This window comes from Mus musculus, chromosome 6, assembly GCF_000001635.26.
Source record: "Mus musculus strain C57BL/6J chromosome 6, GRCm38.p6 C57BL/6J".
NCBI classification, from domain to species: Eukaryota; Metazoa; Chordata; class Mammalia; order Rodentia; family Muridae; genus Mus; species Mus musculus.
In genome coordinates, this window is record NC_000072.6 from 145,437,269 (window position 1) to 145,455,599 (window position 18,331).

The following is an 18,331-nucleotide window of genomic DNA, read 5'->3' on the forward strand; positions in this document are numbered from 1 at the left end:
CCTAGGCGCCTCTCCCTGTCTGCTTCCTGCATAGCTAACTGGTCAGTGGTTGCTACTGCCAATTATTATTCATTATTGATTACAGATGCAGGTGTCCATGATGGGTACAGTCCCCCAAAGAGACCCCATTGCACTAATAAATGAAGCTGTTTCCAGTATTCAGACAAACTATAAACAGATTTCAGTTGGTAAATAGGAAGCTTTACCCTCATTTAAGATGGAGACTAGAAGAAGTGATGAGGACCTTTCAGACTCTTATGTCCTTCGTGAGGAAAGGGCACCTCCAACCTTCACTGTCACAGCAAAGAGATCAGGGATGGGACGGCCTGCCATGCATACAGGAGGACCTGAGTTTGGGTTCCCTACACCCACAGAGAACCCCAGCTTCTTGTTTGGCTGCAGGGATGAGAAGGACCAGCAGGCCTGTCTTACTGTCTCTTCCTGATGTGCTGCTCCGGCACAGCCTGCACGCGTGGCTCTTTTGTAACTGGCTTTGACCCTTCCAATGCTCCAACCACACTGACCTGCACGGTGCCAGTAGATGCCTCTGGCTTCCCAACACCCACGCCTTGATACTGCCGATTCCCACCAATGAACAGTGCCTTTCTCTACCCTCTCGGTTCTACCTCAAAAACAAACAAACAAACAAAACCAACTCTTCATTAACGTCCAGCCTAGCCTTCACATCACAAAACAGAGCAAATGCCTACCTTATAGAGGACTAAATACAATACCTTTAAATGTAGTTCTTGTTTTATTATAAATACTGACGCTATTACCATGTGTCTTTTTCATACATTATTTCTGATTCTCCTGAAGGTAGAAATGACTCATTCCTCTCCCAGGTGTTAGTGGGACACACTGTCTTTTCCACCCTGGCAACATCAGTTTCTGAGGTCTGTCAAGGCTCACTTTCATGACTTCACCTCATCATGGTAGACGCTAAGCTCCCCAAGTCAGAGAACACCTGGGGACTTGTTCCTTCTCACGCCTCCCCAGGGTAGATTCACTGTGTTTACTGAAGGAAGAGCCCCCGTCTCCACTGTGGGAATTACAGCTTTATCATCCACTCACAAATTGCATCTTGGTAGAATAACAAATTAACAAATACTATTATACCTGAAACAACACACTGGGCCACGGTCTGGAGAATTACTGGCACTTCTCAAGGGGAGTTAGCAGGCTCTGAAGGACGGGCAGAGACAGGAAGGAGGCAACATGGTGGCTTAGAAGTAAGGTAGAAAGCTTCATCTCCAGGGAACTGCTTCAGTTCTAACAGAGTTTGTTGAATTCCATTGGTGATATGCTATGCTATTTGATTGTGCGTGTGTGTGTGTGTGTGTGTGTGTGTGTGTGTGTGTGCGTGTGCGCGTGCGCGTGCACGCGCGCGCTGTATGCCCAGGTATGCTTTCCTACGTGGAGGCCAGTTCTTAACCTCAAGGGTCATTCTCCCACATTTTTGTGAGAACCCAGCGGTCTCAGGGATCAGTGTTCCTACATCTCTGTGCTGGGATTACAAGCGTGTGTCAACACACTCAGCTTTTTTCCTCGTGCCCTGGGGACCATACTTGGTACTCTTGCTTGTTTGGCAAGTACTCTTGTGACTGAGTCACCCCCCACCCCCTCCCCAGCTCTGTTTTATCATCTGCTCAGAAAAAAAGGCCTCAAAGAGGAAGTTAACAGAAGACTTTGATATAAATCCAGGGCCCTCGCCCTTCCTCAAGAGATATTTCCAGATATTCCGAGCCTCAGGCCATTGCTCAGTCATGGAGTCTCACCACAGCCAGCAGTGTGATGAGAGGTAACCAGGAGGAGAATGGACTTTAAAATGGCCTCCCTTTCCTGTCAGTGACCTTAAAGAACAGTTAGGAGAGAACACATTCCTGAGGCATTTGACTCAGGCCAGCAATGATGTCACAAGATGTGCCATCAGGAGAAGCCCAGAACACACAGCGTCATCTCACAGGGAATGTAACACGCCGCTTCCATTAAGCAGACAGGGCTTCAAGCAGTGCAGTGGAGAGGACAGACAGGAGACAAAAACCAGGGTCTCTGTGTTCAGAACAGGCTGGTCTCTGTCATTAAAACATAGCTAGGAAGTAACCAGAGTCTGCTTGGTGCCATTTCCTGTCCCACTTGCTCACGATGGAGTATTTGAGGAGCTAAGATGGGTGTGGTGACTTGAGAAACAACTTCTCTCCAACCCCTGGGACAGAAGGACTCAACCTTCTGTCTGCTGATCCAAGGCTTCCTGTGCTGTCCACATGCTTAGGTGTTCTCCTGTTCCCATTTCACAAAGGAAAGTGGAAAGTGGCTCACGTACACTAGCACATGTTTTACACTAAAGGCACATATGTCCATGCATCCATGTACACACACACACACACACACACACACACACACACACACACACAGAGCCCACATGGGAAGACTGACTAAGTGGCTTGACACGACTGAGACTGTGATATTACCCTAAATGGAAGAATAAGTGACACCAGAGTGGGGGTTGGATGATACAGGTGTGTAGAGGGCAGGTGAGGGGTGTGCAGAGGGCAGGTGTGAAGGCTGTGCAGAGGGCAGGTGTGAGGGGTGTGCAGAGGGCAGGTGTGAGGGCTGTGCAGAGGGCAGGTGTGAGGGCTGTGCAGAGGGCAGGTGTGAGAGGTGTGCAGAGGGCAGGTGTGAGGGTTGTGCAGAGGGCAGGTGTGAGGGGTGTGCAGAGGGCAGGTGTGAGAGGTGTGCAGAGGGCAGGTGTGAGGGCTGTGCAGAGGGCAGGTGTGATAAAGGTGTGCAGAGGGCAGGTGTGAGGGGTGTGCAGAGGGCAGGTGTGAGAGGTGTGCAGAGGGCAGGTGTGAGGGCTGTGCAGAGGGCAGGTGTGGAGGTGTGCAGAGGGCAGGTGTGATAAAGGTGTCAGAGGGCAGGTGTGAGGGGTGTGCAGAGGGCAGGTGTGGAGGTGTGCAGAGGGCAGTGTGAGGGGTGTGCAGAGGGCAGGTGTGAGGGGTGTGCAGAGGGCAGGTGTGAGGGGTGTGCAGAGGGCAGGTGTGAGGGGTGTGCAGAGGGCAGGTGTGAGGGGTGTGCAGAGGGCAGGTGTGAGGGCTGTGCAGAGGGCAGGTGTGAGGGGTGTGCAGAGGGCAGGTGTGAGGGCTGTGCAGAGGGCAGGTGTGAGGGGTGTGCAGAGGGCAGGTGTGAGGGCTGTGCAGAGGGCAGGTGTGAGGGCTGTGCAGAGGGCAGGTATGGAGATGTGCAGAGGGCAGGTGTCAGGTGTGCAGAGGACAGTGGTGACCATCGGGCAGAGATAGCAGCAGCTCCACATTCCTAAAGGAAGGGACACCGGGAGGTACGAGTGTGGCCAAGTGAGCTGATGGATGACGTGCTCATCCTCTCCAGTCTCCAGGAATCCTGGTCAGGACCAGGCCACCAAGTGAAAATAGAAGTCATGTTGAGTGTGACTTTAGACCCTGATCTTAAGGTACCAAAGGTACCAAATATGCATGTTAGTGCAGAGCTGTGCTAATAAGGGGGCTGTGTAATACTTAACTGCTGCTGCTACAATCTATTTCACTTGCATGTGACTCGGTTTAATGCAGACCCATGTAAGTTTGGGGTTGTATGTCACAGGGTCACAGGGCCTCTCACTGTGTGAAGATCCAATGCCACAGGTTGAGACTAACACTGATTCAGACTCTGACGGCCTGTTTCTTTTTGACAATTGTCCCTCGTTGCCAGTATCCAAGTCTGTGCTGGAGTTAGGTAACTATATGTGCTTCCTGCTATGCAACTACCACATGACCACGGGCTTCATAACTGCAAACTACGTCTCCAGAGAAATGTCAGACGTGCTTTCCTCTTGCTGGTACATAGTCCAGTACATCTAAGTCCATATAAGACAGCCTCAGTCTTTGAACACATCTCGTCACTTATAAAATGTGTGGTCTATAGATTCAGTTGGACAGTAACACTTTAATTCCATTGCTGTAATGTGGGAAGACCTGCTTGGCCTCCTCGTTTTGTTCTTTGAGCAAACATGAAGCTGATGAGGAGGAGCCCTAAGTCCAGACCAGCACTCACACAGGCCTGGTTTTCATTGCAGAACATTTCTCCCTGGGCTGTGGCTTTTCTGTCAAGTGCACAGATTGCATGCAGACACACACAAACTATCAAGTGTGCACACACATGAGTTCGCACGCGCACGCGCGCGCGCACACACACACACACACACACACACACACACACACACACACACACGATATCCAGTGATCTAACTACACAGGCTATGTTCTCTTAGTCATCTTAAGTATTTCCACGTGTCCATTTGACTTCTCCATCTGGGTGTTCTGCATGATGGGCTGTGCCTCAAACCAATTTCATTACCTCACTTTCCAAACATCCCGAGGACGCTGTCTCTGTCTGCTCACTCAGTAGGAACCAACCAGACTTCTCAAGCCAAGAGCTTTGCACTCTGCTTTGAGTCTTTCTTCTCCTCCTTCATGATTTCAACCAGCTATGTGTGTACTCCGAACAGTGCTTTGATTTTTCTCTTTGTGACACTGCCCTTGCAGGCACTTAGTTCTTTCCTCCTGACCCCATAAGCAGCCTCAGAGTCTTTCCCACCCCAGGGCATGTGCCACAATGCAGCCAGCAGAGGGATCCAAAGCGACGGAATCGTTCAAGGACTTCTCTGATGCCCAGAGACTAAAGGAAAACTGCCAGTGTGTCTTCCGTGCTTTCTGACCTGGCTGGAGGGCTTCATCATGACAAGCTGTTACTCTTCAGAGCCCTGTTGTCTAGCCACAGCAGGTTTGCAGGACAGTTCTTTGTCACGTTGACACAAGCTACTGTCAGATTCCTGGATACATTAAGCAACCCTAAAGTGTAAAGATTTCTCAGTCAGAAAAAAATGTTCCAAGTTTGAAATATATCATTCTGGTGCATAAAAATGTAGCAACAAGTTCAAATTTGAAGGCTTGTTCAGAGAGCAGTAAAAATGAATAGAATTATAAAGGGCTAACTGTAGGTTAGGAAAATACTTTTTTTTAAACTTTAAATTCTCTCTCTCTCTCTCTCTCTCTGTGTGTGTGTGTGTGTGTGTGTGTGTGTGTGTGTATGTGTGTGTGTGTGTGTATGTGTGTGTGTGTGTATGTGTGTGTATGTGTGTGTGTGTGTGTGTGTGTGTATGTGTGTGTGTGTGTGTGTGCACACACTCGCCCGCGACTGGGCATGCTTACCCATAAGGGCACCGTGGAAGCCAAATGTCAACACTAGATATCTTCCTCTATCCCTTTCTGCCTTGGATGAGGTCTCTCACTTAGCCTAAACCTTGCCATTTTGGCAAGACAGGTTGGCCAGTGAGCTTCCCTGATCTACCTGTTGCTTGCCTCTAAATTCTGTTGCCCACAGGAGGGAGCTACGGCACCCGGCTTTTATGTTTTCTGTGAATGCTGAAGACCTGGGATGCTTCCATGACTTGTACCTTATCCACTGATTTATTTTATCCCCACACGACATCTTCTGTTGTCTCTGTCTTATCTGTTGCCCTGTAAAATGACAGATGTCAGACAGCAAGGATGAAGTGCTCCCTTATGAAGGAACAGGGAGGCTCTATGGTAACTAGGATGCCTGTGGTCTGAAGATTCCAGGTGAGACCTTGTGTTTCTTCCCCTCTTCCTCCAAGTCAGTGGTGTCTGCTTCGTGTTCCCTGCAGCTCCGTGTTCCCCCTGCTGGCGAGAGTCAACAGGCCGGGTCAACACTACGTGCACGGCTGGCTTCAGAGTCTATTTTATAGTTCGTCGATTCGCTCAGCTGTCGTTTTCACACTTGATCATGAACAGACTCCATGCAAGGGAAATCAACTGAAGATGACTGTCTTTCACAGAACTCAATAAAGAAGCTAGGAGACACGTGGGCTCCGTAACGGTGAGTATTCTTACTGACTACTAGGAAATAGGTGTGAACCAGAGCGAAGCACCTGAACTCAGCTCACTGAGGCGGGTCCTCACTCTGCCTCAGCGCTTTCTCCCCAATACGCCTCAGGGATGGATCTTTCTGACATCAAAAACACAGCAACCCAAATGTGATATTGAAATAATCCCCCATGTCTGTATGCTGCAAGTACATTTGTATGGACAACAACTGTATTTAATGTACTTAATCACATTCAGAGGACCTGTAACCATAGAATTTTAAAGTGAGACTCGGTTTGAAATGCTGACTTTAAAAAGATCCATTTTATTAAGTGTGTGTTCTTGTGTGTGTGTTGTATGTGTGTACATGTGTGTGTCTCCATGTGTGGTATACATGGATATGTGCACACTGAGTGTATGTGCCTGGGGAGTCCAGAGGCAACAAGTGCCACAGACCCCTTAAGCTGGAGTTACTGGCAGTTGTGAGCCACCTGCGGTATATCCTGGGACTCAAACTTAGGACTTCTGTAAGACCAGTGATCACTCTTAACAGCTAAGCAATCTCTCCAGCCTCAAAATGCTAAGTGTACAGTGATATAAAGTAATTCTGCTATATAATTATTAAATGGTATAAGGAAATAATGCCCCCCCCCTTTTTTTTGATACAGGGTTTCTCTGTGCAGCCCTGGCTGTCCTGGAACTTGCACTGTAGACCAGGTTAGCCTCGAACTCACAGAGATCCACTTGCCTCTGCCTCCCAAGTGCTGGGATCAAAGGTATGCACCACCACTGCCCAGCTCAAATAGTTCCTTTTAAAATCTTTAGTTCTTATAAGGACACAGATTTTTATCTTTTTCTTAATTTTCTAGCTTCAGCATTGTTGAGTCCTGTCTCATGTTGACCATACAATGAGCTCAGCATCTTTCTCATTCCTATTGATTCAGTGGCAGTGTTGGGTTCTTACTAACTTGTACCTGGGCTGGCACTCTGACATGTGCTGGAAGATAGAACAGTCCATGGAGGTCCAAGGTGGGTGTGGTGACCCGTGGTGGGTCATGGGGCCACCATGCTGGGCCGTGGGGGTGGGGAGAGTGCACTGACTGCTGACAGGAGACGAGGAGGGGAGCATTCCAGGCCGTATCTGTCCAGGAGGAATCAACCTCCTCTCGGAACGAGGACAAGATTATCGGGGTGTGTCTGAGGAGTGGCAGGCTCTGTCTTCTGTTTAAAGAGGACTCTCTGTCTTTGTACTGAAAATAATCTCAAAGAGCAAGAATCAGGGAGACATTTGCCATTGTACAGGAAGAGATGCTGGCACCACAGGCTGGCAGCCAAGGAGGTGACCAGATGTGGCTGGGCTCTGGCTAGAGTCGGAAAGGAGGCCTGCAGAATGTTGGTAGACTTAAGTGAAGTGGGAGAGAAAGAGACAAGACAAAATGATCCTAGGGATTGACTTCTGAGCAACTGAGGGAAAAGAACTTCAATTACATGCACACATATGGGAGTGCACGCACACATACACATGTACACACATGCATGCACATACTCACACATGCACACACATGCATGCATACACACATGCACACAAACACATACACACACTATATGCATGCACATATACATGCATGCACACATACATGCACACACTTGCACATACATACTCATATGCAAACACATGCACACACATGCACACAATGTATACAATGCATACACACATGCACATGCATACTCACACATACACACAAGCACACATACACACATTCAGACACATATACATGCATGCACATACACACATGCACAGTCACACACACAAGCACACATACATACACATGCATGCACACATGGGCACACACATGCATGCACACACACAAGCACATATGCTCACATATATGCAGAGGCATGCACACGGGCACACATGTGTACAAACAGAGACAGCACCCAACATGTTCATGATTTTCCTCAATCCATAAATAAAGCAATCACCAATCAATTGTGTGAAAAGTTGCCTGTCTACTCAACACCTTGCCTCAACGTCATGTTTAGCTCTGTGCAAACTCAAACTGTTCTCTGAACAATAGCGTGCTCGTCCACACACCAACCTTGGATTGTTCATGAGCAAGGCTGTGGCATTTTGACTTTTGAGAAGTGACTTCTATTTTATAGATGTCATGTACTTGGGAGTATTCTGTAAACCTAATCTGGTATTCCATATTTGATAGCAGCTACAATTGCAAACTCCAGGTCCCACACCCTGCAAATGGGCCTAAATGTAATGCTTTGGCAAAGAGCACAGACATTTGTACTTTGAAATGTGGTGTATCCTCTGCCAAGACTGTGGCGTGTGAAAACACCCAGCAGGGCTGGCAATCTCTGAGGGGTTTGAGGAGCATAACTACGGCTTCAAAGTTAGCCTGACCCTCCTTATTTATGTTCTCTGTGGACACCTGGGAAATGTGTGTTTCTACCATAGCCTGAGATCTAATACTTACTCAACAAGGAGTATTTTCTTTGGCTGATAAATGAACATTTTGTGCTAGCTATCAACTCTAAAATAATACGCCCGTATCAGATTCCCACTTTTATTTTTTATTTAAACCAAAAGAAATCCTGGCCAGCATACTTTCCAAGGGAAATGGATAGTGTCTGCCAAAGGCACTGCTGGCTCTCCATCATGCTGCCTAGTTTTAAAGACTCTAACCTTGATGACCACTGCTATTGGCAGAGACCACAGGAGATGAGGACAGCTTGGCTCAAATCACACACTGGCCCTGACCAGTCCTGCCCCTGGGCCCACTGTTGTGTCTGTGCAAGGCATTCCAGATCTTGGAATCAGTCTTCCCAAAGACTAACCCTCAGCAGACTGTCTGCGATTCTAGACTCCTTGGAAGTTTCTACAGCCTGGCAGCACCCATGGGTCCTGCCTGCTCTGACTTGCAAAGCTCTCCAGCCTTAGCCTGAGACCTCCAGCTGCATTTTGATGCAGGAAATGAGCCATTCCTTCCTCCCACCAAATTAAACCTTTTAACATAATTTTGAAATGTAATTGGCAAAGCTCACTCTACTGTAATAAAGCACTCTGTAAATTCGCCAGAGTTTAATACCACCAGACCACACTGACCGAGGTTCCAGCAGACAAGGGAAGGACTTGGGAAGCTATTAGACCAACTGTGTTTACTTAAACTTGAAGATCTTGCCTCAATTATCTTTTTTTTTTCCATTGGCAAGGCGTACCAGCCTGGGAGCGACTGCTTCTGTGCTGATGACTGGTGCGAGCCAGGGACCTGCTGACTGAGCTCAGCACTCTGGGTTTGCACACGGAGAGACCGGATCCCAGAGGAGCTTAGCTATGGCCACCTGGGTATTAGAATCACACTTTCTGTTGTCCCTAAAATCTAAGTATTTGTTTGGAGGAAACTCCAGAGAATTAATGGTTTCAGAGTAGAGGTTTTAAAGTTTTTGGTTCATTTGCTTACTTATTTATTTGATCTGTGGTGGACATGCACAGGGGTTCATGCGCACCTACAGAGCGGCACCACGGGGTCACGTGACCATTTCTGGAGATCTTTTAAAAAAAAGACACTCAGTGAGTGCACCTCACCTCCCTTGACTTCTCTCTCCTTAGTCTGGATGCCCAGTGTGGATTTGCCACCCTAGACATTGATTTGGGACAACACATGAGAGGTGACCTAGGAAGAGGCTGAGCTAATGACATCGCGGAGTCGCAGGGACTCTGATGAACTGAGAGGATTCACATTAAAGCACTGTTATTCTGGATTACTGTTCTTCAAGTAGATTCTAATACATAAAATCCACCTTGGGGCTGGAGAGCTGGCTCAGAGGTTAAGAACCCTCACTGCTCTGGAGAGAGGACCTGGGTTCGGTTCCCAGAGCCCTCCTACAGCCTTCTCAGCACGTGTCACTGGCACACACAGACCATCTTCTCAAACTCGTAAGTAAAGAATGGAACCTTAAAAACATACATCTGACAACATAAACGCCACACCGTCTTGAAGGCTATATTTCTAAAACCCAGACTAGGTGATGTTCCCATTGAGAAACAGCTCCACACTGCTCACAGAAAACAGTGCAAGGCCCTTGTCAAGCAATAAGCATCATGCCGCAGCCTGACTTCCAACGGTCACAACAGCTTCACTCTTCTTGCTTAGCTCTGGTATCACTGAATCTCGAGAACCACACGGAGTTCGTGGAACTGTACTTTCTCCCACTCTGCGTCTCTTGGCAGCAACTTTTCTCTTTGTCCCTTAAAAGCACGCACCCTCTCCTTGGATACCTCCCCATATCCCCACCCCTGACCTCTAACCTCTCTGTGTGACCCTGTTCTTGCTTTAACAACTGCCCCTGTACTCTATGTCCACATCTGGGAGGCTTTCAGGAGCTGGTGAGTTCAGCTAATTTAAACAGAACGTGGACTGTTTTCAGGGAAAGAACCAGAGAACAAGAAGACAAGGTAGATATCAGTAAAGAGTTTACTCAGTAAAATTAATTTGCCACGGGGTTGGAGAGATGACTCAGTGGGTTAAAATGCTCGCTGCTTTTTGAGGACCTGGTTTCAGTTCCTGGGGACCCAACTCCCCTCGTGAGCTTTTGGATACACACGGTGTACACTGTAACTCTCAAGACACTTACAGTACACATAGAATAAATGAATAGATAAATATTTTCTAAAAATCAGCTTACATCTAGAGACTTGGCAACACCCCTGGGATCTAATTACTTGTTTTTAACAAGCACTGTGGTCCTGCGAAGTATGCTGGTGGTTTTTAACTTAATTATTCCCTATTAGGTTTTCCTTAGCCTGGAAGACCAACAGTTCTTCTAAGGTCCAAATACTCAGTATTTGGACATATTTGGGTCCAAATACTGAGGAGAAAACTCATATAAAAGAGTTGGCCACCATTAGATATATTAGATGGGAAGTGTGGGCGTATTAAATCTAATTACTGATTAAATCAAACATAAAATGTTCAGAAACAAAGCTCAGGCTGTTGCAAGATCAGCAGCTGGCAATGTACTCAGACTCCCTCCCCCATCTAGGATTAATATAGAGGTTTGTAAATTGGGTAAAATGGGAGATACAAGTGAATTAAGATGACTATTTTTGCTGTAGGTTTATTTACACCTTAACTAAGATAATCCAGTGTTAATTTTGGGTATACACGAAGTTGTAGGAACATAGTAAGACAGACCCTCCCAAGTCCTGGACCCTTTGGACAGTTAGAGATCATGCTATGTCTCACAAATATAATCCTAGCCAAAAGCATGTTTGCAGTCTACACTCATCTCTCTCTGCGGGTTAAAGCATTTGCACAGGCAGTAAGTTACCATGGAAAACAAGGAAATAGCTTTCAACATAGTCAGGGCTCTCCCTGGAGCAAAGGAGGGGTGAGCTAGAGATGGGCTTTGAGGGCCTTAAGCACGTGTGCTCCTTGACTTATGGTACACTTAGCCTGCTCTGTCCTTTGCTCAGCTAACAATACATGTGTGACCTACATATTCCTGTGCATATACTGTCTATGTTTGCCTTGCTGTTTCCTTCACTTGGACATGTAATTATACATGTATGTTGTACATGTAATTCTATGTGCATGTTATACATGTAATTATACATCTGTTCTACATGTAATACTATACATGTATAGTGCACACTCCTGTTTACACAGTTACTTCCCAGTTTAAAAACGATGAACATGAATATTAGTAGGCAAATGTCAAGTGTTCTAATAAATGGACAAAAAAAATCAGAAGTAAATGATCATTAGATGTTTAAAAATAGATTCAATATCACTATTAAAATGCAAGTTAAAAGCACAGTGATTTGCTATTTAAAGCCCAGCTCATGTGCTCAAAGAGTTTGTCAGTATTCAGCTGTGCAGGGGCAGGAGTGTGCATCTGGGCATCGAGTTAGATAAAGAAGCTGAGCTACAAACATGGATGGACGATCTACAACCTAGACACAAGTCCAGGGTTCACACACAGTGAAGTTTACGGTAACATCGTTATCCTTGTGCTCTGGACATGACCTAAGAGCTGATCACAGACTAAAGGATAAAGCCTCCAGTGTGTACTCTAGTCAGAAATCAGCCAACTGCGGTTGCAGACTCCTGGATGGACGAATGTTACCTACAAGCCAAGGAAAATAACCCAGGGATACCAAGAAGGAGGATGCCTCACGGAGAGTTAAAAGTGAAACGTGTACATCAGCGCACGCACACACACACACACACACACACACACACACACCAAGGTTCGTCTACAGTGGGAAAGTGCAAAGAATCCAGGGATCTGATGGCTACAAAGTCCCAGAGGATGGTTGCAGCTGCTGCTCTGCGGGCAACAGGACTGACACATGGAGACATCAATACATTGCTAATGTTTGGTTGTATCTCCTGGGCCGAACAGTAGCTATAATAAAAATTATTCATTCTATTTTAAGGCCACAGATACATCTTCAATTATTTATATATTTCATTTTGCATTTATAAAAAATGTAAATGTAATTTGATGGCTAAGAAGATATGCTAGTAACATATCCTGTCTCAAAAGATAAAACAAAAACTCGGCATGCACGAGGTGGATGGTGACTGAGGAATGACAGCTGAGGTTGTACAGTTGTCCTCTTGCCTCCACCCACATACACCTGCACACACCTGCACACACACCTACACACACACACACACACACACACACACACACACACACCACACAGAACTTCCCAGGAAGAACTGAAGAGACTTTACATCCTTATGATAGGAATAATTCACACACAGTTCCGAGTTTACAGACCAGATTTGAGAGTATGTATATGCAACAGTTGCTTATCCGTTTGCAAACATTCCATAACCTCTTACTCTGGGGTCTCCTGACTGGAAAGTGTCACATACAAGGCTGAGCCTGCAGTAACCACCTCCTGCATGCCAGGGCAAATGGACTTGAAATTAAACCCAAGAGAGCCTCCAAGTCTTCCCATAAAACAAAACTAATGCCTTTGATACAAAGACACCAGTTTATGAGAAGAAAATCAATACTTAATTTTCAGTTTTCTTGTTTCGCTTTTGCTGGAAACCAGTTAACTCTTTTCTTAATGCTCCGTCAGATCTTAACACCTCACTTTATCTGCGTTAGATAAGAAAATGCCAGAAGATTTGATTCTGTCTGCCCACCTCTCTCTGTAGGCAGAAATTTACCTTGTTTAATAAGTTAAGAAAATCAGTATGGTTCCAGAACATGCAAGCTTACTATTGGGAGACTGGGAAGTCTGAGGCGTACAGTCACCCGATTCATCAACTGAGCAGTGCGCAGTGGCTCCTCGGTGGCATCTTTGCCTCTCAGGGTTTCTTTGTCTGCAGAGTAAGGAGCCCTCCTTCTTGCACTGTTCGGTCCAGACCATAACAACCTCCCCTTCTCTGAGGATGACACTGGACACTGATGATCTTGCTAATTCCTCAGGTGCTGAGGAACTCAGGACCTGCCTCTGCCTGCCAACTGCACGTCCTCCGTCCTCCCCTTCCCACCCTCCTACTCTCCCGCTCTCAACCTCAGCCCTTCTGTCCTCCCCGTCCTCACATTCTTGTATGGATGTGTGCTCTTGCTTTCGCTACTCCTTAAGATTTATTTATTTATTTTTATATTTTTAGCTTTCTCCCTCCCCCCTCAGTGTGTGTGCGTGGGTGTGCATGGAGGCCAGGCAAGGGTGTTGGGCCCCTTCAAGCTGAAGTTTGAGGCAGCTTTTAACTGTCAATGGTTAAAGGTCCATTCCTTAAGGCTGGGTCTACTGCCTGGTAGACCCCTGGACTTTTCCAGGGGTCACAGTCACGTGTTTCGGCTCTATGCCTACTGGCTTCACTGAGTGAGATGAGAAGAGGAAAGGGGAGTCAGATGAGAAACCCGAAGGCACAGTTTATTCTTTGGTGCGAGGTGCTCTGTTTGTCCTTTTCAGTATGCAGATATTGAATGACCCTTTAATGAATTTCAGCAGAACACACGCCCATCTTCTCATGCTGAGAAACATCTGGGCTCTTGGCAGAGTTTGCCTGACAGGACTCCGCACCCAGGGAGAGCTCTGTTTTCTGATGAAGAGCAGGAAGAAGGGAGTGGGGGCGGATGCTGGTGCTCTGACTCACCACAGTGAGATGGTTCCCTCGCACATCTTGCCAGAGCTCGGTGATTGCCTTAATATTCTCAATTAGACAACCTTTAATTTTTATGAAGAACTGACTTAATGCCATTTAACTTCACAAAACCAAAACATGTGTCGTTCTTTTAATGTTTAAAATTCTATAAGGAACACCTGTTGGATCTCTCACAAAGAAATATCACAAGCATGCTTGAAAAATGAAGTCTTCCTTTCAGGATCAGGTATTAAAACTTCTTTATGGAACTATTCAGACATTGATGTGCCTAATTCCCTGAACTCATGGTCAATATGGAGGCAAACACACCATTTGTACACTAATAATAACTAACTTTTAAAACCAGGTTAGTAAACGTCTTCTGTTTGTTTGTTATTCGCATGTGTTCTCCGTGTCTGTGCAGGCCAGCAGACAGCCACAGGTGCTTTTCTTCAGCATAGCCTACTGCTTTGTTGAGCCAGGAACACCTGGCTGGGAGCACGCTAAGTTGGCTGGCTTGCTGGTGAGCCTTTCCTCCTTGCTAGGATTGTAAGAGCACTGTGGTGGTTTGAAAATGCTTGGCCCAGGGAGTGGCACTATTAGGAGTTGTGGCCTTGCTGGAGTAGGTATGGGCTTGAAGTATGTCACTGTTTGAGAACCTCCTCCTAGCAACTCACAAGACAGGTCTCCTGGCTGCCTTCTGATCAAGATGCTGAACTTTCAGCTTCTTCTCCAGTGCCATGTCTGTCTGGACACTGCCACACTCCTGCCTTGATGGTAATAGACTGAATCTCCGAATCTGTAAGCCAGCCCCAATTAAATGTTGTCCTTTTAAAGAGTTGCCTTGGTCACACAGTACCCAGCTCTCTGTGTAGGCTCTAGGGAACCTAATTCAGAGCCTCGATCTTGCAAGGCTATACTTTAGCACACAAGCCTTTCCCTGGCTCAGCACATATATTCTGTTCTTTACAGTAGGGAGGTTGTCCTGGGTTATTTTATGTGTCAACCTGACAGAAGCCAATGTCATCTGAGAGGAAGGAACCTCAATTTAGAAAATGCCTCCATAAGTTGGACTCTAGGCAAGCCTGTAGGGCATTCTCTTAATTACTGATTTTGAGGGAGGGCTCAGCCCATTGTGGGTGGGGCCATCCCTGGGCTGGCAGTCCTGAGTTCTATAAAAAAACCGGCTGAGCAAGCCATGGAAAGCAAGCCAGTAAGCAGCACCCCTCCATGGCCTCTGCATCATCTCCTGCTTCCAGGTTCGAGTTCCTTTCCTGACTTCCTTTGATGGTGGACTATGGTATGAAATCATAAGTGGAATAAATTAAACCCTTTCCTCCCCAAGCCGCTTTGGTCATGGTGCTTCCTCACGGCAATGGTGACCCTGACTAGGACAGAGGCTCAGCCACCGTGTTGTGGTGTCAGAGATGAAGAGGGAAAAATGTTCCTCAAAGTTGATGTACAAGGAGGCTGGGGAGGTTGCTCAGTGGGTGAAAAGTGCTCGCTGTGTAAGCATGAAGGCCTGGATTTGGGTCTCCAAGATGACTGGCAGCATTTGCCTGTAACTGCAGTTTGGAGAGGGGCAGGTGGGAAATGTGTGTATGTGTGTGTGTGTGTGTGTGTGTGTGTATGTGTGTGTGTATATATATATATATATATATACATGTATATATAAATCGCAAGTCTAGGAAAGCACAGACAGCTCTAGGAGCTGTGCTGAAGAGCAGAGGTTGAGTCTGCCGCCTCACTACTGGGAAGAGCTACACAGGGAAGCACAAAGAACTGTGTGGTGGAAGACAGCACAGGGGAGTCAGCCTGAGAATGGTCCTGTGAAGCTGTCCCGTGTCACCGGTCCCCTCTGGTAAGAGACCTGCCATAGGAGAGTGCTTGTGCCAACTTTGTGTGGTCATTTTTTCCCCTTAAGTTTGTCCAAATAATGATTCTTGTAGCTTCTACTTTTTTTGTTCAAATTCTGTCTCTCTTGGCCACATGGAATGGAACAAAAGCAGCCATCTTCCTCAGACAGCTACTCAAGCATTGATGTCGTCAGTCCCTTTTCTGTTCTTGGCATGGCTTAAATATCTCTTTCTTTAAGCAATCATTCGCCACATGAGACGGTGATCAGGGTTCCTTCCCTCCATGGAGTCACCAGCTTCTTAACTCTGTATGTCTTCATTCTCACACAGTGACACTCTCTATTTGCCACAGCTTTGAGATGACCTCAGTGTGCCATGGAACAGCCAGTCACCACTGACTCTGGACACGGAAGGACAAGAAGGGTGAGGCCACCTTCATTTGTACTTAGCTTAGTGGGCAACACAGAACCACTAATGGAAGACATCCTTCCAGATGGGGGCAGGTCACGGGCTGAGGGGAGAAACATCCATGAAGGGCAGGGGGTCACACAAAGTGGTCCAGGAAAAAGGGACATGCACAGTGGGTTAACATGCTGGGAGATGAACAAGGGCTCAGAGGGCGCAGAGGCCGACACCACGGCCTTGGCCGCTCATTAGCTGGAGCAGAGGAGGAAGCTTCAGATGTATAAAGTCTACACAGCTCAGTTCCAGGAAGGGGCTGAGTTGGGTTTGGCCATAAGAGGTTTGATGCGACAGCTGGGACTCACACTGAAAGAAAATCGGAAAATCATTCATTCTAACTGGCACAGTTTAGGGGTAGAGGGTCTCAAAGTGATATCTTTATGGGAAGGGGGGACCTCTAGGAAAGCCCTGTATGCAGAACCATCAAGAGCTGGAACAGTGGAGGAGAGTGTCATGTGAGCTGGGGGAATGGGGGGGGGGGAAACGGGAGCCTCCTGTTTATCCTCAGGTGCTGAGATGTGACACACAACGCACAGCCAAGGGTGGCTTTAGGAGACAGAAATCATGTTTGGGTGTTCAAATACTACTAGGTTATGAAGAAAGAGAAAACACAAAAGTAGATTTTCCAATTAAGATAAGACTCACATGATAAAGGAAGGTATTTGATGCTCTGATGGTTGTTGGAGGCCTTTTACTTCATTTTGATTTTTACACTGGAATGATGTGAACAATGTCTGTGAGGGAACAGTGGAGGAGGAGGGGAAGGGATCAGGATGAGGGAGAAGAGGGATCAGGATGAGGGAGAGGAGGGATCAGGATGAGGGAGAGGGGGATCAGGATGAGGGAGAGGGGGGATCAGGATGAGGGAGAGGAGGGATCAGGATGAGGGAGAGGAGGGATCAGGATGAGGGAGAGGGGCGATCAGAATGTGGGAGGGGGGATCAGGATGAGGGAGAAGAGGGATCAAGATGAGGGAGAGGGGGATCAGGATAAGGGAGAGGAGGGATCAGGATGAGGGAGAGGAGGGATAAGGATGAAGGAGAGGAGGGATCAGGATGAGGGAAAGGGGGAATCAGGGTGAGGGAGAGGGGGATCAGGATGAGGGAGAGGAGGGATCAGGATGAGGGAGAGGGGGGATCAGGATGAGGGAGAGGGGGGATCAGAATGAGGGAGGGGGATCAGGATGAGGGAGAGGGGGGATCAGGATAAGGGAGAGGAGGGATCAGGATGAGGGAGAGGAGGGATCAGGTGGGAATATGTCTACATGCAATGTTTGACTAGGCAGGTGAGTCCACATAGCCTATAGTCTTACTTTACATTTTAAAAACTGGTTACTTGTGTGTGTGTGTGTGTGTGTGTGTGTGTGTGTGTGTGTGTGCGTGTATTGTGTGTGTGTGTGTGTGTGTGTGTGTGTGTGTGTGCGTGTACTGTGTGTGTGTGTGTGTGTATTGTGTGTGTTGTAAGAGTATTGTGGAACTTAAGAGGTAAACATGTTTTCTCCATTAAGCAGCAAACTCAGTGAGGGGAGAGACTGCAGGTTAAGCATATATGCCACTGGGACCCTGACACAATTGTGTCTACTCAGGCTTTCTGTGTGTTCACTGATGCAGATCTTCTCTCCTTGTTCCTCACTACAGAGTTAAGAACACCACTGAAGCTTCTGACTCGGAGATAACAAATTAGAAGTTTTTGGAGTGACTGAAAAGCTTTTTGTTAAAACATGAATAAGGAGCTTGAATCTAATTTTATCCTTTTCTTAAATTAACCAGGTTTGAGGATTCTGATAAGAACTCTGAGGTCCCTAACACACACACACACACACACACACACACACACACACACACACACACACACACACACAGACACACACACACACACACAACCCAGACATATGCAGATGCATACACACAGACACAGATGCAGACACACAGACAGACACAGACACACACAAACATATATGGACACAGATGCACACATACACACTGAT

At 46.9% G+C, this 18,331-nt stretch overlaps 1 protein-coding gene and 2 long non-coding RNA genes across 13 annotated transcripts in view; 1 reads left to right on the forward strand and 2 right to left on the reverse strand.

The window, feature by feature from the left end:
* Positions 1 to 13,499, reverse strand: part of Lmntd1 (lamin tail domain containing 1) — a 61,454-nt gene extending 47,955 nt beyond the window's left edge. For 4 of the 11 annotated variants that reach the window (XM_006506987.4, XM_006506986.4, XM_006506985.4 and 1 more), the window contains exon 1: positions 13,155 to 13,497. In XM_006506987.4, the coding sequence (XP_006507050.1) occupies positions 13,155 to 13,199 (45 nt within the window). In that variant the 5' untranslated portion in view covers positions 13,200 to 13,497. Of the gene's footprint in view, positions 1 to 13,154 lie in introns of all 11 variants that reach the window. The other 7 variants (XM_017321790.1, XM_017321786.1, XM_017321784.1 and 4 more) reach the window with 4 other exon arrangements.
* Positions 5,602 to 18,037, forward strand: Gm15499. The gene is made up of 3 exons (XR_378154.3): positions 5,602 to 5,910; positions 16,235 to 16,305; positions 17,982 to 18,037. It is a non-coding gene; the product is annotated as a predicted gene 15499 (long non-coding RNA).
* The window catches only part of Gm38475, a 160,975-nt gene continuing 158,720 nt past the window's right edge, over positions 16,077 to 18,331 (reverse strand). Inside the window, exon 3 of the long non-coding RNA XR_378153.2 lies at positions 16,077 to 16,650. This is a non-coding gene — a long non-coding RNA (predicted gene, 38475). The remainder of the gene's footprint in view (positions 16,651 to 18,331) is intronic.